Source organism: Malus sylvestris, chromosome 15, assembly GCF_916048215.2.
Source record: "Malus sylvestris chromosome 15, drMalSylv7.2, whole genome shotgun sequence".
Taxonomy (NCBI): domain Eukaryota; kingdom Viridiplantae; phylum Streptophyta; class Magnoliopsida; order Rosales; family Rosaceae; genus Malus; species Malus sylvestris.
Window position 1 is genome coordinate 18,903,576 of NC_062274.1, and position 23,378 is coordinate 18,926,953.

General features: G+C 38.4%; 2 protein-coding genes across 3 annotated transcripts; both read right to left on the bottom strand.

Annotated features, from left to right (window-relative positions):
• Positions 1-830: 830 nt before the first annotated feature.
• Positions 831-1,896, bottom strand: LOC126602756 (uncharacterized). Its single transcript, XM_050269633.1, has 2 exons — positions 1,152-1,896; positions 831-997 (listed from the first exon to the last, which is right to left on the bottom strand). Exons 1-2 carry the CDS (start codon positions 1,894-1,896, stop codon positions 831-833), a joined length of 912 nt encoding a protein of 303 aa, XP_050125590.1.
• A 15,131-nt stretch (positions 1,897-17,027) lies between these two features.
• On the bottom strand, positions 17,028-21,809 carry LOC126604112 (ubiquitin domain-containing protein DSK2b-like). Of its 2 annotated transcripts, none has more exons than XM_050271224.1 (8): positions 21,348-21,809; positions 19,751-20,506; positions 18,976-19,205; positions 18,788-18,901; positions 18,470-18,516; positions 17,975-18,003; positions 17,617-17,706; positions 17,028-17,539 (listed from the first exon to the last, which is right to left on the bottom strand). In XM_050271224.1, the coding sequence occupies exons 1-8, from the start codon at positions 21,589-21,591 to the stop codon at positions 17,391-17,393; spliced, it is 1,659 nt and encodes a 552-aa protein (XP_050127181.1). In that variant the 5' UTR covers positions 21,592-21,809; the 3' UTR covers positions 17,028-17,390. The 2 variants fall into 2 exon arrangements, with proteins under 2 accessions (XP_050127181.1, XP_050127180.1); XM_050271223.1 differs by having other exon boundaries at positions 18,470-18,534; positions 21,348-21,808.
• Positions 21,810-23,378: the final 1,569 nt, after the last annotated feature.

Here is a 23,378-nt window from a genome sequence, read left to right on the forward strand (position 1 = left end):
AGAACATAAGCTCTCCTTTCTCTCTAAAGTGGCCGGCCTCCTTGGAGGGTTTAGCTAGCAATCCTACTACTCCAAGGTCACTCATTTCTTCTCCAATCTAACCTTGGTGAAGAGACTTAAAGGTTCTCAATTTTGGGAACTTGGAGAACCATTTCATCCATCCAAAACCATGGATCTAAGAAGCAAGGAATGAAGGCCCTATCTCTTGGGTGATTATCCTTTGCTTTTGCAAAGAGGAATCTACAAAGGTATAAATTTCTCAACTCATTTTGTTTTGAGTTGAGTCTTGGTTCACCTAACTACTAGGCTTTGAATTTAATGGGTAATGTTTTGTTTTTGAGTGCATGCAAGCATGATTCCGCCTTTTAATTGTAAATTGCATGCTATAGATGTTGCTCAAATGAACATGTTTTTCACAAAATCATCCTTCAATTGTAACATTTTTAACACTAAAGGAATATATTTAAAAATAAAAATATTTTATTATTCAAATAATTAATGATGTTATTAATATCCAAGGACCTTGATAAAAATTTGAAATTGAATAGGATTTTAATCAATGGAGTAACAAAAATAAGGATGTGAATCTAATTTCTCCTTGAGAGTAATACTTATTCATACGACCTGCCAATCTACACCGATTAACAGAAGCGGGGATTTAAAGTCATTCATGAAACTACTCAAACATACTAAAATTACAGAGAATAAACTAGAATGAATTGTACGCTTATTAACGTACGTACAACTACAACCCTTGTATACGAACTGCAGTTTTACGTACGATCCATGCCAGATGCGCATAATTGCATACTTCTAGTGTAATTGATCTTTTAGGCCTCAGCACCACCACCACTGTCGCCACTGTCCCTGTTGTCATCAGTAACATCATCATCATCATCATCCGGTGGGGGCATGTTTAGGTCAATTCCACCACGGCCTTCATTGTCCTCCTCCACATCCCTAGCCTCGCGCACATTTGCAGCATTACTTGCTTCCCCTACACAACATAAAAATTGTTAACATAAACCAAGAACATCATCCATGATACAAAGCAAACTAAAAAAGTATTTAATTTAATTTCATTGCGCATGCATTGCGTTTAAATTTCATGCAGTACTGGACTTGATAGAGATTTAGGGCCAACTAATTACCTTGTTGCTGTCCTGGGGGTGGGAAGGCGCCTCTATAGGGACGCTCCGGGTGGCTACGCTGATGCCCAAACAATGCTTTCCACGAACTGAAATCCGATCGATTGCACACGGGGCAAGTCGGGGTCATTCCTTCAGGGGCTTTGACCTCGGCTTTACGCTTGCCCAGCTGGCCACCCACGGCCATGCTCCCCGCTGCGGCAAGTCTCCCTCCTAAAGAGATTTCAACCCTGACGGGAGTGAAACTACTCCCACCAATTTGAGAGATGTTTCCCGCTGCAGGAGAGGACCCTCTTCCTAAAGAAGAGGGTGATCCTCTCCCGCTAGGAGGAGATTTTGATCCCCTGCTAGGAGTCCTCCGGCCACCAGAGGGTGAGCCCCTTCTTGGTGTGGATGTCCCCCTGCTAGGAGAGGGAGATCCATGGCCTGGAGATCCTTTGTTGGGCCCGGGAGGAGTCACAGAGGACCCTCCGGTAGCATACCCTCCAACATTGAAATGGCCAGTGGTAAGATGAGTACGAACAGGAGGAGTTCCAGAGGACCTTAGGAACCCGCCATCCCCTCCTCCCGCATTAACTTGACCAGTGCTATGAGGAGGAGTAGGAGTAGGAGTCGGAGCATGAGTGCTTGGTGGAGTAGTAGGAGCAGCCCCAGTAACGTTGGAACTAACGTTCTCGTTACGGGGTTGCTGTCCCTCTGCGGAGGAGCCCTGGTTAGTGGTGGTGGTGGTGTCCTTGGAGTTAGTCATATTGATATTAGCCTCTTGGGAGCGATAAAACACTGCGTCCGAACAGCGAAGTGTTCATGATGCCCTGACAGTTTATATAATTAGGGTTTCTTGGCAACCAGATTGGCACTGTTCTGTACAAAAAGATACACTGCATCTGCAATGCATGCGACTCTTCGTCTGTGAAAATGCTGGGAATCATCACATGCAGCGCGCCATTTCTCCAAAGGGTTGTGCTCTTTCATTATCGGCCGTTGATTCGCGTATAAACTCAACGGACGGTGCTCGATGGTTGTCATGCATGAAGGCACCGCCACATTGCAAATCCTGATTGGATGGCATTTCATTGTTTTTAGGGAGCAGGGAAATTAACCGGTTGTTATGAGCGGGAACGAAGCTTGGGTGAGTGAAATGACAATTGTGACCTTGAGGTCTCACGTGTATCATATTAAATTGATATAATCAGGGCAAATATAGTATGACATGCAAAAGGAAACCTGAAAACTTAATCACGTAGCAACTTCCATATTTGTTCATGTGTGAGCCAATGTCTCAGATGGATTATACATTGCACCTCTAATTCAAATTTACGAGGGTGGTGAGCATGTAATTGCTTATTTAAAGGAAATAATTAAAGAATAAATTATATCTACTTTATTTAGGGACAAGCATTGGGTGGGTTGGTCAATTGGACTTCAACCCATTGGTCGACCCAACATGCTCGGGTTGAAATTGTTCAAACTTATTTTCACTCTAGAAAATGGGCAAATCAACCCACCCAAACCATTCTTAGGCAGCCAGTTAGGTTGCGCAAGTTTCATGAGGTGGGCTTAATTGGTTCCCTTCTTAAATTTAATGCGAGTATGAGCGACAAATAATCAATACTTCTGTTAAATTAAACTTAAATAATGTGAATTGGTTTTTGTTATATCACTACATATTACTACTACATAATTTCACTATCAAATATAAAGTTAATAAACAAAGGCTTTTAAAAGTTAATAAATTTTGTGTACAATTCAATCCAACATGCATGTATGTTTAAGAATTTGTTGAGTTAGTTTCAATTGGGTTAATAATACTTCAACTTAGCTTATTGAACGAGTGGTCAGGTTTTTACTCGTAAATAAATTATTAATGTTTATAATCCAACTCAACCCAACCCATATACGATGGGTTGGTCAGGTTAGTTGATAAACCCACAAAATGTCCACTCTTATACTTTACGGGAAAGGAGATTCGAATTTGAATGCAAGATGCGAGCCACGTTACCCTAATCAAGGGGTATAACCCATATTTGCTAGTCAACATTGTAAATTAAGTTTAACCTCTCTATGTACTTATATTTTCTTTGTGGTACGACATTAAATTAAAAATACAAAATATACATGACCTTTTAAATAATGAGGTGGCTAATTTCAATTACAACGTACCACTAATCTATTGCATGTCATTTCCTAAAAAATAAAAATAAATAAAAAATCACTACAACTCACGTTTGGTTGAATTGGATATTTGGATTAGGTCAGTAACACCTCGACTATTTAGCGCAATTAGGATTAAGTAAATATGGGAAGTTGTTGAATTAGTTTTGTGTATTTCCTATAAAAAAATATTAATGTTATTTAGACACAAAAGTGATTCCATGTACCATGACATGGCCTACCAAAAATATATGGTGACCTAAATAGCAATAGAGAATTAGTAAATACGATAAAGATAATGTCTTTGTTTTTTTATGGATAAACATGCTTGTCTCTTCATTTATAATTAATGTGTGTTGACTGTACGAACATCATAATTAGAACCGTTCATTCTTTTTATCATCATCTAAAAACCATATTTGTTAAACATCATTCAATTTGAAAAAATTTAGTCGCTCATATACATAAAACAAATATACGATTTTAGTAACAAACTAGCACGAATGCCCGCGCTTTGCTACGGGTATTCAAACCATGTATAATATTCATAGAAAAATTAACTAAAAATGCTACAGCAATACATTCACATTCTTAAATGTATCAGTTCAGATAACGCGCGTTTTACATGAGTAACGCTCACAAAACCACACATTTAGACAATCATCTCCAAATGAAAGAAAAAGCATGAGATAGGTAAATTGATACATAAAATAAACAGTTCAATTTACATTGCTACTCTATTAAGTAGACATCGAGAGCCAATATACAATCGAAATTACTTGAAGGAAAGTTTTACGTTGACAAAAGTTGCCATGACATTCTATACTTGCACCTTTAAACCTTTAAAGAAATAACATTCTATAGTTACAAAACCGCTATGAATGAATATACCTCAAAAAGCCAAAGCCCCATGTGTTCCCTTCGAGTATCCAAATTTCTGAAATTCACAAACATAGGAAATCCATCACCACTAATCCCATAACAGTAACTAACTTCGAAATTTTCCCTAAACATTAAAGACCACACACTCCAAACACAAACTATTTAAACCCTAAACCTTACATATACACACATCTACATGTACATACACACATAGATGCATGCATACGTATGCATGTATGTACAGAAAAAGATGCATATATACAGATGTACGCATGCACACACACACACACACACATACACACATATGCATACATACATACACATACATAAACACACAAATGCATACATACATATATACATGCACACAGATATACATATAGTTATACAGATGCCTATACATATATCTAGACATATATTTAGGTATAAACTGATACATATACTTGCACATACATTTATACATATGCACACACATAAACTGCACATTTCAACAAATGGGAGTGTTTCACAATTGTAAAAATATGTGTAGTTAGTTTTTTACATGTACACAGACATACATATAGATGTACACACTCTAAAAACATGTTTAGTTAAAGGGTTCCAATTCAAATCACAAAACAAAAACTTCTTTAAAAAAAAAGTTTTTAATGCTAATCACCAAAAAATGGTAGCAACTTAACAACAACTAACAACACTCTAAAATTCATTGGCAAAAGACAAACACATACATTTATAAAATTCATTGGCAAAAGATAAACACATACGAAAAACGAAACCTAGATTAATCCGCAAATAGTTAAAAGGAGCAACATTTTTTTAAAGGTTTTTGAAAGAATCCTAACTAATCAAATCATTGTCCAATAATAAACACCAAATGAAAAACGTTTTACACAAACCACACAAAAATATTTTGGACAACACAAATAAGTAAGCCATAAACAATTATAGTTGCACAACATTAAAAATTTAGGGTTAGTGAATGAAACCTGTAATGCAAAATCCCGAGTTGGCCGTACAATTCCTGCAATCCATAAAAAAGAGAAGAACAATTAGTTTTCTTATTCTCAAACAATCGAAATAAAAACATCGCATTCAAATTGGTCAAAGGGTTTTACACACTAATTACCAACAAATCACAGAACAAAAACTTCTTAAAAAAAATGACACTAATTACCAAAAAATGGCAGCAACTTAACAATAACTAAGAACAGTCTAAACAGAAACTAACAATACGGCCAAAGGGTTTATTATAGGCATAAATATTTGCACATACACACATATATGCAAATACACAGACACAGATGCACAAATACAAATAATTTAAAACATAGCTCAATTTAAAAATGGCATTCTTTTAAGAAAATCACAGATTGTAAATCAATCTTTTGTGTTTACTGATTTTGTTCCAATTCAAATCACAGAACAAAAACTTCTTTAAAAAAAAAATTAATACTAATTACCAAAAAATGGCAACAACTTAACAACAACTAACAACAGTCTAAACAGAAGCTAACAATACACTCAAAGAGTTTATTACAGCCATAAATATTGTAATCAAATATGAATGGCAAAGCTCAAATGAAAAAATTGAAAACGCAAAAAAAAGTTAAGGAACGAACCTTGGAATTTTTTTCAGACAGACAGGAACCGAGAATAAGAAAAAAAACCCAAAAGTAACCAAGTATATAGAGACCCAGAAAATCCCCAAATTGATTAAAAAAAAAACAGAAGCCTAGCCTAACCTAACCAAACATGGAAAAAAGATTTGCAAATTTTTTTTTGACCTTTCAATCACCACATGCACGCAACCATAAATGCAAGAAACAATAAAAAAAAAATTGGTACAAAATGTAAGTTGAAACAACACTTATCTGACAATGCTACAGAGAATGAGCAATGATCCCACACCCTACCTCTTCCCTCATGCTCTCTCTCTCTCTATCTGTCTTTATCTCTCTGTCTCTCTGTGACGGCATAGGTTGAACAAAAAAGAACTAAATAATGGGGAACAACCTAACCCCAATCCCTCTGAAACCCCAAGAACGAAATGACGACTCCACCCTCTAACTTGTAATCATTATCATGTGATCTGAAGCACAGATGGGCAGTCATCCCGACCCCTACCTCTCCCGTCTCGCTCTCTCTCTCTCTATCTATCTTTATCTCTCTGTCTCTCTATCACGGCTAGGTTGAAGAAAGAAGGAGGAAATGCTGGGAACAACCTAACCCCAATCCCTCTGAAACCCCAAGAATGAAATGACGAATCCACCCCTCTAACTTGTAATCCTAATGGTGCGATCTGAAGCCCATATGGGCAGTCTCGTCATTTAGACTCTTAAAGGGCCGGCCTCACACCAACAAAACAGAAAGCCCAGGGAAAGTATCATGAGTAGTCCAAAATAACTCAACCCTAATACCAGCCCAAATGAGATGGGTTTTTTGTAAATAAGGTGAAATTGGATGGCAAACTTGTGACTGTAGCTAAGCTACAGTCAATTCATTCCTCAATTTTAGAATAGATAATATCATTATTTCTCATGATGAAGTGTCCATTATCCTTATCGTTTTTAACCTTTTAAGGCAGTGAGCTCCAATATGTTATTTTATTTTAGAGAAGGCTCAAATTCTTCATTCCAACATAAATAAAAAATTTTAATATTTCATTAATTATTTGAAAATATGACTAAATTTATTACATTTCTAGCTTATAATTTTATTTTTGTTGCAGTCATATTTAGAATAGAAATGTGTGACGACCCATTCCTATTTTCTATATAATTTTCAACCCAAGTGTGTAAAGTGACGATTATGCTTGGTTAACTAAGTGACGTGGATGTGTATATATATGCAGTTTTAAATTATTTTATCGTCTATTTTCTTTTGAAGGTTTTACCCGTACCTAACCTGATTCACCAATTATTTTAGTTCCTATTTTCCCTAGCCCAATCAGATATTTTCTTTCCTTTTTGGACCAATTAAAAACTACTCTCTCTCTGTCTTCTGCCGAATCACCCGAGCCCTCTCTATCCTTCTTGTATCTTATTCTTCTTCCTTCTTGCACTCGAGCCACCATCACCATACACATACCTTAAATCCTCACAGATCGAACCTGCAAAGACCATCATCATGTTCATCTTGACCTCATGAACCCAGTCGTACCATCTGATCGACGAACATACGAGTTTTGACTCGCCAACTCGGAAGCTCCGACTTGGTTGAGTTGGTATCGTCATGATCCCGACAAGATTTCAAGGTTTTAGGACGTGGGGAAGCTTTTATTCAACTCCATAGGGACCCTGGAGTAAGTTTGGAGTGAAGTTAACATCGGAACAAGTGAGTTCGAGAAGTTTCAGTTTTGGTCGGAACTTTCGAGGGATTTTCAGGCCATTTTTCGTTTGATTTTAGACTCTCAAGAGGTACGAACTTGTTCTACTCCTCAAGAGCTTCAAATCCATATAAATTTCATGGATTTTGGTTAAGAAATGACAAAGTTATGAAGATTTAAAAAATTTCCAGAATTCGGCAGTAGTTTTCCAAAAACCAGTGAACGTGATGGCGGACGATGGCGGACGGCAAAAGTGACCAGAGAAGAAGGCGAATATTCTGTCAAAGTTGATGGAATATTCTGACGGCATCAGGTAATGCCGTTAACTTCGTCAGTTAAGTTAACAAAATATTCCATCAGTTTGGACGGAATATTCCTGGATTCCATCAGGCACTGGCCACGCGTCTGGCCGTGCCTTGGTCGGCACATGGCGACGCATTCGAGGTCCAAAATTGTTTCTAAAAATTTTAGGATGTTCGTGACGTCGAGTAGGTCATGTTCGTATATTTAAACCTTAGGTTTGAGCAAACTATGAGAAGTTATTCCTAGATTCTTGTGTATGTGCTATTTAATTAACTAAAAATAGTTGTTTCGCATATAGGGAAGACATACCCAAAAGACGTACGTGGACAAGTGAGACTTGTCCACGTCATACCATTCTAACGTTTAGGCTCATCTCTCTAGCTATAGCATAGAGAAGACTGTTAGTCGACTGAGTAGCCCTTCTGGAGAGAAGACTGGATTCATAAGGAATATCTTTACAAAGATGCCACCAAACCGGTGAAGACTCATTACTATTCGTCGAAGGTTAAGGCTTTCTTAGAGAACGCAGGATACAACTTCAGGCAGTATATATATATATATATATATATATACATATACATATATATATGTATATACATACATTGCGGTTTCCAGAAATGTTTTAAATTGACTATGCATAGCATGCCAAGATTTAAAATGTGATATATTTTAAAATAATTGCATTGTTATGATTTTGTGTGTGCTAAATGATTCTGCGGAGGAACAGGTAAGTCAGGTAAGTTATTATGTGATTGAGATGGTTGCATTGTATGTAAGCATGTTTATATTCATTTAGAGCTTATCATTGTTGCACCCCGGTGTTCGTGCTCCAACCTCGGGCCAGGGCACAATCCTTCACGTGATGTTCATCTCCTGCACCGCACGATCACCTTGTATCCAAGTTAGGTGTCAGCCTGTCATACATACTGCATTAGGCAATTTCGACTCATAGTTGACCCGCAATTTATCACTAGCCATCACGTGATCGTACCACTAGAGCGTACATATTTACACGCAGCCGATCGTACAGGTCACACTAGGTGACTCCAACTCATGTGCTAGCATAGACTGATGAGCATTAGGTCCAGTCGTACATGTCACATTAGGTGACTCCGACTGGCATGATAGTTTAGATTGATTCACACATGACTTACATTTATTATTGTTAAGATATCGTGACGTAGCATACTATTGTTGTCACTACTTTTGGTGCGTGGGTTTTCATTCATATACGTAGTATTATTTTCTGGAAACTATACAGGTTTTACAGTGAGGGTTTATTATTTTTAGAAAAGAGAAATGTGTTTCCTAAAGCTTTGTTTTGCTCACTCACCCTTATGTTTTTCGCCCCTCCAGGTCCTAGATAGATGTTCTTCTTTGTGGCACGAGGACAATCTGGCGGATTATGACATACCACTAAACAATGTAGGAATATTCTCTTTGGTTATGTATTTAGTTCTTAGTCAGCTCGATTGCACTCATTCTTTACCTATGCTCTGAATGTTTGTAAATTGGGTTTGACCACTTCCGCACACTTACTTATTTCTAGTTTAAATAAGTTTTAGTTTCGATTTTAATTTGTTCACGTTATTTATTACTTCTTTTGCACTCTTGGCTACGCCACTCTCATGTGACGGCCATCACGCCTCAACTCCGATCGGGGTGTGTCAGAATGAGATTGTGTAAATCCTAGTGTATCTAGAGATATCTTTTATATTCCTTTTAGTAGTCTAATTTCTGTTAGAGTTGTAATCCTAAAAGGTAAGAATTTTACCTATCCTACTACTATAAATAAAGGCACAATGGGGTGATACAACACAACACCTCACAATTAAATCTCTCTCTTATCTCTCTCACTACCGCCGGCTTCCATCTCTATTCCCTTAGAATAGCTCAGTTAAATAAGCCTACAACACCTTATCAGCACGCTTTTGCCAAAAGCTGAGGAATTGACGGATCATAGGAGGAGACTATCTTCTACAAAAATTCAAAGACTTTTATTTGTTTTATGCCAATCAGGTACGCTTAAAATAAAAGAAGATATTTGAAACAACCTTGAAGCATGAAAACATTCCCCATGATTGATGAACCCCCCTATGTTTATATTTTCCTTCCGATATATATATTGTATATGTTTCATATATTTGTCAATATGTGTATGTGTGTGTATTTCATGCATTATGCAAATATATTGCTAAGTGGATTTGTGAGTTAAAGCATATAAATAAATTAGAAGCATGTTAGGGTTTTTCAAACCCCAGAGAATTCGAAAAAAAAAAAGAAAATTAGGAACTATGTTGCACCGCCACAGCACCACCGTGACACCACCAGACCACCACTGGCCTGAAGCCTAGTTGTGTGGCGCACATCATGACATGGTGTCATTTTTTACATCCTTGGACCATATGATAGAAGCCTTTGGGCTTGCTGCGCTGACCCAGACACCCCAGGCTTTCGGCCTGATAAGCTCAATAGGGCCTAAAGTACCTTAACTCAACCAAGAAAGCTTGCAGCCTTCTTGGCCCGGTGTCCCATGATTTGGCCTGCTTGTAGCAGCTCGTAGCCCACTGGTTGTGCCATGCGCCTCGACCCGCTTCCCGTAGACTTGTATGCTTGGCTTCCTAGGCCAAACCTGCTACCAGCTTTTTAGCGGGGCATGTACTCGTGTCTAATCCCCTGGCCCAAACGCCAGTAACTGCTGCTGCTGGGCTCCCTAACCTCGGCCCGCGGCCTGTAGCCACGTATGGGCTTTTTTTGCAGCCAAACCCGAAACCCAATAGCCTTCAAGGCTCTGCCCTAATCACGACACCTAAGCCCAAACCCTTTTAGGCTACGGTTTTTCAAATCCAATGCTAATTTTTGGCATAATTTTAACCCGAATGTTATTATTATTTTTGCTTCCACGATCGACCTCGTTTGGTCCCGATCTAGTGAATTAATTAAAAGTGACATGCAATCCATTAATCTGATAATGAATCCAAAATTATTAACCTAAAGATCACTTTTGGACATTAGCGATTCAATAATTTATTTTTATACTTTGAACCGTTGATATACTTTCATAGTCCCGAAACTCTCACACTTGAGTTCCTGAAGCAACTCAAATCCACTATACTTAAATCAACATATTGTATTATGTGTTCCTTGCAAGAACCTCTCCTTTATGAACTGATCATTCATAAAACTAAATTGAACTTGTAGTTTCATATTTAGTGCCTTTGAAACCCGAAGTTTTCATTCAAAACCTACCACATGAAACCTGTAGTTTTCATGCATAAATTAAACTAATACATGTCTATAGAATCCGAATGTTCTACAATATATGTCTATGGATCACCATATGACTAACCACGTTTTTGTACCCTCTGTTTTATGGACATGTCGAACTTAAGCAAGCTTGATTTCACCATTCTAGAAGTATCTGGAAGAAACTACCTTAAGTGGGTTCAAGACGTGAAGCTTCATCTTACAACAAAGGGTATTAGAGCCACTATCGAGGCACCTATTGACGACAAATCCGTCGACGAAGCTCAGAAAGCTAATGCAACGATCTTCATTCGAAGACACATCCATGATGCACTGCAGTCCGAGTGCCTCGCTGAGGAGGATCCACGCACCCTCTAACTTGCTATGGTCGATCGTTTCAATCACCAGAAAGACATTTACTTGCCTGAAGCAAGACACGACTGGCAGCATCTTTGCTTCCAAGACTTTAAGTCCGTGAATGAATACAACTCTGAAGTTTGTAGAATTCGATCACTGCTGAAGTTCTGTAAAATGGAACTAACCGAATCAGATCTCCTAGAGAATACCTATTCGACCTTCCATGCCACTAGTATTGTCCTGCAACAACAATATAGGGCACATAAGTTTACAAAATTTTCGAATTTGATCTCTGTTTTACTTATCGCTGAAAAGCAAAACCAACTTTTGATGAAGAATCATCAAGCTCGACCAATTATAGCAACCACAAACGACATAAGAATCATCATGGTCATGGCAATGGACGGCAAGCCACACCATGGGCAAGGATATAGAGTCAAAGCCTACCAAAGGGAGGAAATGTAACCCAGCATCGCCAACCCCTTGCCTCTAAAGCCCCCAACTTCAAGAACAAGGGAAAAGTTACCGTATCGGCTTCCACTGAAATGGACATGTGTTACCACTGTGGATCAAGGGATCATTGGTCACGCGTATGACAAGCTACCCCCGAGGCCATTGCTAAGTATCATTCCTGTCGTGAGTCTAACTTTGCACATGTAGATCATCCCGAAGATGCTACTACATCCATAGAGATATCATATTTTCATGAGGCATCAACTCCTATGGACGAATAAATTTTAGATATGTTTTAGGGTGTTTTACCCCTAGTGTTCGAACCCACTAGGAGTGGTCGAACCCTCTCCCATATTTTTCTAGGTTTATGCTTTAATTTTGGACAATTTTTTTAAGTATTTGGAATAATTTGTTTGGTTTTGGTTTGTTTTGAACTATGGATTGTTATGTTATGGATATTATTTCTCGAATTGATTAATTGAATGAATTGATTTATATTTATGCATGTGACCAATTCAATCAATTTATTTCTAGGTATATGTCTAGTGGGGAAGTTAGTTGTCTAGCTGATAGTGCTACCACGCACACCATATTGCGTGAGCGACACTATTTTACTAACTTTGTACCTAAGAAAGCACCTCTGACAACTCTCTTAGGCCCATCCAACCTGATTGAAGGATACAGAAAGGCTTATATCATGTTGTCCAATGGTACCGTCTTAACCATTAAAGAGGCCTTCTATTCTCCACGTTTCGGAAAAACGTTGCTGAGTTTTAGAGATATTCGAGATAATCAATATCATATTGAAACCACTGAAGATAATGGCTCTGAATTTCTTTATATCACTTCGTACGAATATGGCTAGAAATGTATTCATGAGAAGTTGGAACGTCTTCCAAGTGGGTTCTACATCACAACCATTTGCGGCATAGAAGCCCACCATGTGGCTGGCCCTATGCCTGAGTTCCAGAGCACTTTGTTGCTTTGGCATGACCGTTTGGGACATCTCGGATGTGACATGATGCGCCGTATCCTTAAATCATCACATGGGCATCAGTTACATCCTTACATTGGAATCCCGCCATGCAAAGCGTGTTTTTTAAGGAAGTTGAATAATCAACCCTCGATTACAAAGATTATTCATGATCCTCATAAGTTTCTTCAGATTATTAAAAGGGATATTTGTGGACCTATCCAACCAACATATGGACCATTTATATACTTTACGTTGTTGGTTGATGCATTGACATGATGGTCACATGTTTGCCTGTTGTCCACACGCAATGCTACATTTGTGAAACTTCTAGCACAAATTATTATGCTAAGGGCTCACCACCCTGATTATCCGATCAAGTCGATTCGACTAGACAACACTGGAGAGTTTACGTCATAGACTTTTGAAGATTATTGCATGTCAGTAAGGATTGAAGTGGAACATCCTGTACTCCATGTTCACACCCAAAACGGCATGGTAGAAGCTTTCATAAAGCGCCTTCAATTGATTAGACTTTGGTTATGTGCACCAAACTGTCAGTATCTGCATAAGGTTATGCAATATTACGCGTAACTATGATGGTCCGCCTAAAGCCCACTGCTACCCAACCTCATTCACCGTTACAGTTGGTTACTGGATACGAGCCTGATGTGTCACATTTACGTGTGTTTGGGTGCGCAGTTTATGTGCCAATATCGTCGCCACTACATACCAAAATGGGTCCTAAGAGAAAAATGGGAATTTATGTTGTTTATGATTCGCTATCAATTGTTCACTATTTAGAACCCTTGATAGGAGATTTCTTTACTATACATTTTGCGGATTGTCACTTTGATGAGATAGTCTTCCTATTGTTAGGAGGAGATAAACATGTTAACGTTCTTGGAGAACGCCGCTAATTGTCATGGTATGCTCCCATTATGTCTCATTTAAATCCTCGCATTGCTCAGTCTGAAAATGAGGTGCGCCGAATTATAGATCTTCAGAGTATTGCTCAGAGCATGCCAGATGCTTTTTCTGATCTAGCAAAGGTGACAAGATCACATATACCTGCTGTAAACGCACCTGCAAGGATAAATGTACCCTCTGTATGTCACAATCTTGCCTAGGAATGCCAGACCGTCCGCAAGGGTGGGGAGGCTGCACCTTCCACTCAGCCCGGTACATTGATGGCTAGCCAATCATCTGCTTTGACCCTGGAGCATGGCATACTCATTGGTTCAAATGATTCACAACCCCGGAAGAGGAAAACTCTAGTTTGAATTTGACCATCGCTCACTCATCCGTTCCAACGCATGATGTTATTTTAGATTACAATGATATCTTATACTAGACAAACCGGCCTCCCGAGAATCGCAAGATTTTGGTCCATTACGCAATATTGGATAAGGTTTGGAATCGGAATGAGATGATCGTTGATGATGCATTTGCGTACACAGTAGCTACTGACATCATGCTTAGCGATGACATTGAACCACGTTCCGTTGATGAATGCTAACGTAGAACAGATTGGTCAAATTGGAAACAAGCAATCCAAGTTAAACTCGATTCGCTTGCGAAACGTAAGGTGTTTGGACCTACTATTCCTACACCACCACGCATGAAGCTCGTGGGCTACAAGCAAGTTTTCGTGAGGAAGCGTAATGAGAATAATGAAATAGTGTGGTACAAAGCACGCCTCATAGCGCAAAGCTTCTCTCAACGCCCTGGGACTATTCTACCATATTGGATGTCATAACGTTTCGTTACCTTATCAATTTAGTAGTTTCTGAAAAACTGAATATGCAGCCTATGGATGTGATAACCACGTATCTCTATGGGGATCTAAATATGGAAATCTACATAAAGGTTCCATAAGGACTTCCATTAAAATAGTTCTAGACCACGGAACACTCTCTCTGTTAGATTGAGGAGGTCACTCTATGAATTGAAACAATCCGAGCGGATGCGGTATAACCGTCTAAATGAATATTTGACAAGTCAAAGTTAAGTGAACAACGAATTATACCCATGTATGTTCATAAAGAAGTCACATTCTGGATTTACTATCGTTGCAGCTTATATCAATGACATGAACCTCATTGGAACTCCCGCAGAGCTTGAGGGAATTGCCGCGCACTTGAAATCAAAATTTGAGATGAAAGATCTTGGGAAAACTTGATATTGTCTCAGCTTGGAGATCAAGCATTGTTCGGATGGAATTCTAGTACATCAATCGAACTACACCCATAAGGTGTTGCGATGTTTTAATGAGGATAAAACAAAACCTTCGAGTACACCTATGGTTGTTCGAACTCTAAATGCTAAACGAGATCCCTTTCGTCCAAAGGAGGAAGAGGAAGAGATTTTGGAACCTGAAGTTCCATACCTAAGTGCAATTGGGGCTTTATTGTACTTGGCTCAGTACACTAGACTCGACATCTCATTCGCTGTTAATTTTTTGGCTAGATACAGCAATACGCCCACACACAGGCACTGGAATGGTGTTAAAGACATTTTCCGCTACCTTAAAGGTACGACGGATTTGGGCTTGTTCTATAACTGCGAATCTTCGAGTGTTGCCGCCCCATTCGGTTCTCGGATTGATTCTCACCTTGTTGGTTACGCAGATGTTGGATATATGTCTGACCTACATAGGGCAAGTTCTCAAGCGGGTTATGTCTTTACCATTAGAGACGCCGTTATATCTTGGAGGTCTACCAAACAAACACTAGTTGAGACTTCTTTAAACCATGCTGAGATTCTCACCCTGCATGAAGTATTGCGTGAGTGTTTTTGGTTGAAAGCAGTCATGGAACATATTCGAAGAACTAGTGGTCTTACTTCCGTCGTTGACCTTCCTATAACAATCTTTGAAGACAATGCAACATGTATCGAGCAGTTAAAGAAGGGATACATCAAGGGAAACAACACCAAGCACATAACGCTAAAGTTTTTTTATTCTCACCAGCAATAACAACATCAAAACATTGAAGTCAAGCAAATCCGTTCCTAGGACAACATGGCCAATCTATTCACCAAGTCATTGCCCAAGTTTACTTTTCAGAAGCTCGTCCAAGGAATTGGTATGCGTAAATTATATAAGTTGAATCGCTTGTAGTTCTCTTATTTGGAAATTATGTTTAACTGAGGGGGAGTATCCAGAAGCATACTCACTTGATCTTCATGTACTCTTTTTCCTACGATTATGAGCATTTTTCCCATTGGGTTTTTGCTACCTAATGAGGTTTTAACGAGGCACCCATCCTCGGATGATCATACTCCATTGAGTTCACTACTTTCGTCCTGTTTGATGTTGGTTTTCTTTTCTCCTTAGTCTATGGGTTTTACCATAACGAGGTTTTGTGAGTTTTACTACCAATGCATACTTTCTTAAATTTGAAACTCGCATTCGCCCGTTGTGCCGCCCACTTCATCAACTATTCTACCTTATCTGCTGATGATCTGATGTGATGGTTTGTTAAGTATTTACACACTCAAGGGGGAGTGTTGCAGTCATATTTAGAATATGAATGTGATTATGTAAATCCTAGTATACCTAGGGATATCTTTTATATTCCTTTTAGTAGTCTAATTCCTATTAGAGTTGTAATCCTAAAAGGGTAAGAATTTAACATATCCTACTACTATAAATAAAGGTACAATGAGATGATACAACACAACACCTCACAATCAAATCTCTCACTTCTCTCTCTCCCTATCGTCGGCCTCCCTCTCTCTATTCCCTTATAATAGCTCAGTTAAATAGGCATACAACAATTTTATTTTATTGTTGGATTTGGCTTATAGTTTTATAGACGATGATAATATGCTGAAGAAAAAATATAAATAAATTTTAGTGGAAATATTTTTTATCTACTCTCAAGGGATGGTAGTGTTCACCGTCTTACTTATTATTGTTGAATGCATCTAAATTTCAAAATCTGTACAGTCGATAGACACAAATATCAAAATTTAAACTCATACAATAATAACAAGTAAAGTGGTAAGCATTAGCATCTCTTGAAAATGGTGAGCATTACCACTACTGGGGATGGCATGCAACAACGCACCCAATTTCAATATTTTTGTCTATTTTCTGCTTGGTCTGAAGAATTGGAAATTTATTGCTAAAAAATCTGTGGCATCAGAATCCCGTGCAAGCATTCAACAAGTTTTGCAAAACTTTCAGTGTCGAAATCTCCCAAACATTCATGAAAAGGGGGAAAACCACAGAAATTTAAACAGTTATGTCTACATGTACTCGAAAAATGTAAGAAATCTCCAAAGTACACAACTTTGCCAAACCATTCATGTGATGAATTTCTCTTTTTCTTACGTATGTACACCAGGGACTGCCAAGCCTCCGAGGAAGGAGACCATAATCCGATGACCATAGATTCGCACCACCACTAACATAGGGCTCGTATTGTCAGAAAATCAGCTTATTCATACCCGAAATGGGCACTCAAACACATCTTAGGTCTAACATTGACTAATCTCAGCAGTCACCACATAGACACAACCAGATAAATCGAAAATTTGAAAATATAACCTATCGTCCCAAATTCCCCAAAAGCCGCTCCACTGCTGCATGTACATTTCCTGCAGTGGCCATCAGAGCCCGTATGTTCTCTTGTCGATCAAAGAAACCCATCTCCTGAAGTTGTGAAAGCTGTGCAGCATAAAGTTCTTCAGGTGGCACTGAAATACACAGGATAGAATTAGTACAAAACAAACAAAAGATATCCTTCTATGAGAAATGTAAGGTAAGTAATAACCATCAGGCCGATTGGGAACAGCCAGGTTGCCAGTGCCAAGCCCGCCAAACATATTCATCAGCGCGTCTAACCCCATGTTATTTAATATTCCTGTTTCAACGAAAGCATTAACATGCAACCAGTTACCGCAATGAATATCCTTAAAACAGAATGTGCACATGTTTCTACTCTTTTAGCTTAGGCAAGTGACTGGGTTTTCAAAACAAAGGGCTTGTTACCATAACCTTTTTCATTTTCCGACATGTTTTTCATTCATTGAAAATTAGAAACGATAACCCAATCTGTTCCAAACTTTCACCAAAACCTTAGTACCAATAGTTTGAAATGAAGAAAAATAAAATGGTATCGACTAGGATACCTGTGTTTGCACCAGTCTGACCTGGTTCCCTGCAAGAAAACACGGATGCAGTACTACTCTATGAGAAAAAACCAGTAATTACAGCTGATCAACACAAGCAATGCGAAAACAAAATCCTAACGATTGAACATGCACAATTATTTCTTATTTCCAATAGGAGTTGATTCAATGACCCCGTGCCAATATTTCTAAACTAGTGACTGCATTTAGCAATGTCCAACCAGTGAACCAATGACCATTGCCCACCTTGTTTAACGACGAAACCAAGCCAGGACAAACCAAACGACAGTAGCAATACAACGCTTAGTAAAGGAAGAAATAAAATAGTCTAACTGAACTGGCCAAGAACTCTTGACATACAGTTTCAAACTTCAATCGAGTTGCATAATTAATACGTAGTGATCAATATGGAATCCGCAAGCAGCTAAGGGAGAAATATCAATTCAGGCCATATCTATCAGACATATCAAAGAAAAAATTACTGTCACTTCTTACTGGGTTGACTGTTGCTGTTGCCGACCAAGTTGCGACAGAAGTGATTGCTGCAAAGTCAAGAGCATCTGCAAGATGAAAAGAAAAAACAAAGCCAATACAGAAGCAAAATTAAATGGTACCACTAATCATTAAGACATCCAACCTCACCCTCTTTACTCATGCAAACGTTAAGGACACTGTCTCCCAGATTATATTCATTAAGAATGACAATGATAAGAATTACCATTTATTCCTATTGACAAGATTTGACTGAATTCGGCAACTTAGACAAACAAAAACTTCAAAATTCAAAACCTTAGGCACCCTGAATAAATATACCTGCATAGTCTCAGGAGAAGCCAACTGACGAAGAAATTCTGGGTTTTGCATCATCTCTCTTAAATAAGAATTGGAGTCAAGCATGCTGCGTAACTGGGGGTTGGAACCTAGAATCTGCAGTCAAATAATGTTAAGAAAGAATAAATTTCATCCTCAACCTATTCTATTAAAAGAGAATAAAATAATACCTCGTTCATATACTCAGGATTAGAGAGGAGGCTTTGCATAATTTGAGAAACAGCTGGATTTTGCATCAATTGATTCAGTAAATTGCTATCCTGCGGCATGGCACCAAATGCTCCTTCTAACTCTGGGTAGCTAATTCCAGCTAGGCTACTTCTAGCTGTGCCAGACGGTGTCTGTAGCGTAGCATCCCCGAAAGGATTCGACCATGCGGTGTTAGTTTGACCAACACCAGCTGTTAAATTTGGATCTAGTCAACAACTGATTGGTTATGTATAACAGCAAAACGGGAACACAAAATATTGACCTTAACCAGAGGAAGTAAGGTTAACAAGTTTCATAAAATGTTTCACTGTATTGTGGCTAATATTGCTACAAACTGGCTGCTACTAATGTTATTTTAGAAAAGGCGAAACTAGCTCAACTATAAAAAGAGATGATGCATGCTAAGTAGTTTAAGTGGTATTATCTCTTACACTTCATGAAGGATGAGAAAATCCTAACACCTAATATCTAGTTCACGAGCCCAACTTGCCTTCAATAAAATAGAAGTGCTAGAAAAGGAGAACATTTTTCTTCCCCTTTAAACTTTGTGCCATTGACTGAAAGACAAATGCCACATCTCTATCCGGACAACATAGAATGAGATAAAAATAGATTATGCCATAAGATTGTGCACAACGTCCCAACACCATAAGGGACTCAAAGCAAACAAAGTTTAAGCTGTACTGCTCGAAAACGAAAATATTGCAGAATAGAAGCAAGTGAGCAGGAGCTTACTGCCAGCAGAGGACCATGGGTTAGGAAGTGGGTTAGTATTTGGAGCAGGAGAACCAGTTGCTGTATCAGAACTAACTGTTGATTGGTTAGTGGACTGAGCTCTGGTTTGGTTGCCACCTTCGGCCCCCAAAAGAGCTGCAAATGGGTTTGAACCGTCACTTCCAGCATCTCCAGCCATAGTTGTTGCATTCATAAACGGCTCTTGTACGTTCTCATACATGCGTCTGAGCATATTAAATCCCTCAGGAGTGGCTTCAATGTTGCTCATGGCTCTGTCAGTGTTGCGCATCATCTCACGCATAAGCTCAGGGTTTCTTGCTGCTTCAAGTGTCTGACGGAGGGTGCTAGGATCATTAAGCACGTGTGCTAGCTCAGGATTTCGATCAATAACTTCACGCATTTGAGGGTTGTTCATAATCAAGTTCCGCATTATGTCTGGGTTATTCATAATATTTTGAATGGCAGGCATGTTCATTATGTCTCTCATCACGTTAGGGTTCTGAGTCATTTGTTGCTGCATTTGGTCAAATTCAGGAAACCCAGCTCCGAATAGACCACCAGCACCACCCATTCCATTGCCATTAAGTCCAAGTCCAAGGGATGGCAAGGTTCCAAAACCAGACCCTCCTAGTGTCCCACTGCCTTCACTAGATCTAACACCCCTTGCTTGGGTAGAATTTGCAGCTCCAGCATTGGTTGCAACACCCGTGTTTGCTGAAGCACGAACCAAGTGAAGAGTGTGATCTGCCTCCAAACCTATTTAAATAAAAAATATAATTTACATTTGAGCAAGACTTATCTGAATAACAAGACATCTTTAAAGCTGTAAATAAATCCAATAATGCTCCAATATAAATCTTAACCTTCAGTTAACAAAGCAACCAAACTTAAATCATCATTTTCTACAAGAAACACAAATTCCCTTGCTGGGAATTGTCGAATATCTAAGCAAATAACTTTAGAGCATGCACCCCAAGCAGCACTACCAACGACTACAAGAAAATAAAACAAGCAGGGTTCCCCCAGTGTTCTTTAAATAAGACACTTGCACCCGGAAACTTTGGGGCAAAGCTTCTTAGTCAAGAGCCCTTGAGGGGCAACCATATTATATGTCTATGAGATAACGAAGCTTTCTACTCCTACTGATGCCTGCCCTATTATTCGATAACGAAATCTCTCTGCTCCTAATGACACTTGCCCTCTATCGTTCAAGTTTTATGTCCTGCTTTCTCTAATTCTCTCAACCATAACATCAGAGTTAATTACCAAACGAACAAACCTAAAACTACACATTCCAGTCTCTGTACAATCCAAAATTCCAAACAGGATGAAGATTGAACTTCAGCTATACTACCGTGGTTGCAACTTTTTTCCCAGCTAGCTACATTACCGTGGCTGCAACTTTTTTACCGCTATAAGAGTAATCTGTAAATGCATCTACATTCAAAAGCAAAAACAACGAAAATGGATCCGCAAACACATTGATTCAATCACAACAGTAAAAATCCTTCTCAATTTTACCACAAAACAAACACCGTGAAAAAATTAAATAAAATTAAATAAGAACAATGTATAGCAATAAGAAATTATATAGTACCGTAGCTTTGGAGCGTTTGATCGTCCTTCAAGATCCGGCCCTTGTAAATCAGCCGCTGCTGATTGGCCGGAATGTCGCATTTCGGCGAGAGGACTTCCTTGAACGATCCAACGGTGGATTCGAGGCCAATCTGAACGGTGAACTTGGAGCCATTAGAGCACTTGACGTTGACGTTGACCTTGACTCCATGTCCGCCGTCGGATTGGGCAGCGTCGTCCACAGAACCCTCACTTCCTCCTCCCATAGCCGGAGGTGTCCGTACACTCAGGAATTGAGAGCAGAAAAGTCACTGATGGAAGAAGACGGATCAGAGCGGCAGTGGAAATCTCAGCGGAAGTAGCAGCGGACGAGAATTTGATGTACGGTAGGGGATTGGAGAGTGAGAGTGAGAGAGAGAGAGAGAGCTGATGAACGAATGCCAATGGGAGAAGGTAAAGAAAAATAAAGAAAATAGAATTTGATAACGAAATAAAATAATTATTTGGTGGAATCTGAGCCGTGACGTAGCCCACCTACGCCAAGGAAGGTATATATAAAACATGAATAATAAAATTAAAATAATCACACGTAGATTTCACAAATTGAAACCATATTTGGTCAATTTAGTCTTGTATTTTTAATTTGGTATCATTGTGTTTATTTTTTTAAGTAATTAAAGATTTTCCATGCAATCTCTAAAATTTATAAATTATAATAATTTTTTTTATAAAATTATTTGATTTAAAATATTTAAAAAAGAAATAAATTAAAAAAATTAAAAAATTACTCATCCCCAAACTTCCCGACCATCTTCGATGTTCTCTCCTCTTCTAATTTTCTTCACCCCCTATCTTTTCTATGTCACAATCTTAATAATTTTCAGACCTTTTTATATGTGTTATTTCTCATTGATTTGCATTTTTCTATAAATTTAAATTTAAATAAAGAGAAATTAATGGCTCTCTCAATTGCTGTTTATTTCTCGATTATACAGTCAGAGGCAAAGGGTTTGGGGTTAATTTTCTTGCGACGACAACGATGGAACTCACGTGGTGACATGTGGGATCGAGGTGGATCTAGAGATGAGTTTGTCGAGTTGCCTACGCGTGTGGCTATGGTTGGGGTTTGGTTCACAGACAAGTCAGATAGCAAGATGCGTTTGTTTAATTTTTTTGTTTTTCTTTTTAAAATTATATTTTATTATTTTAATTGAAAATATTTTTCTATAATAGCTTATAATATTTCATACATTTTCTAACAAAAATTGGATGGCATGTCATTAATTGGCTAACATAAATAAACACGAGATTTCAATTGGTCAAATTGAAAACACGAAAACTAAATTAGCCATATGACTATAACGCACACACCATTTTGACAACTTGAAAAAATATTATTATCTGATCATTTTGATTTGTGACTTTTGTTTTACAATGATTTTATGATTAGCAAAACAAAATATTTTGAATTTTGTAATACTTTGATTCTCAATTAGGAAGAGTTTGTTTACAAAAATACGTATTTGAGAAAATAACAAGTGTTTTTTTTTTATCAATTAAGTTCACATCTCAAGTCGCGTACCCTTCCAATCTTTGTCTCTTATAAAATTATTAAGGGTAAATTACATATTAGTCCTTCAGGTTTGAGGTCTATTACAACCCCATACAACAACTTTAAAACATTTCACTTTCATACATCCAGTACCATTTTATTTCAAAATAACACATCCGTTAGATTTTTCATCCATTAGTCTGTTAAATGCTGACGTGACTACCACATTTGTGCTGATGTGGCTGCCATGTGGAAAAAAAATAGTTTTTATACATTAAAAATATTATAATATTAACCCAATTAAAAAAAAAACATAAAAACCCTAACCCAGATCTCCTTTCTTCCCCTTCTCCTCTCTGCAATCCCTTCCCACTATCCCTTATCCACCCCCCAGCGACCTCCCCCCAAGCGACCCATATCCCTATCCCTAACCTAGAACCTAAAAACCTGCAACAAGAAGAAGAAGAAGAGGAGGAGAAGGGAGGGAAAAAAACCCCCCCA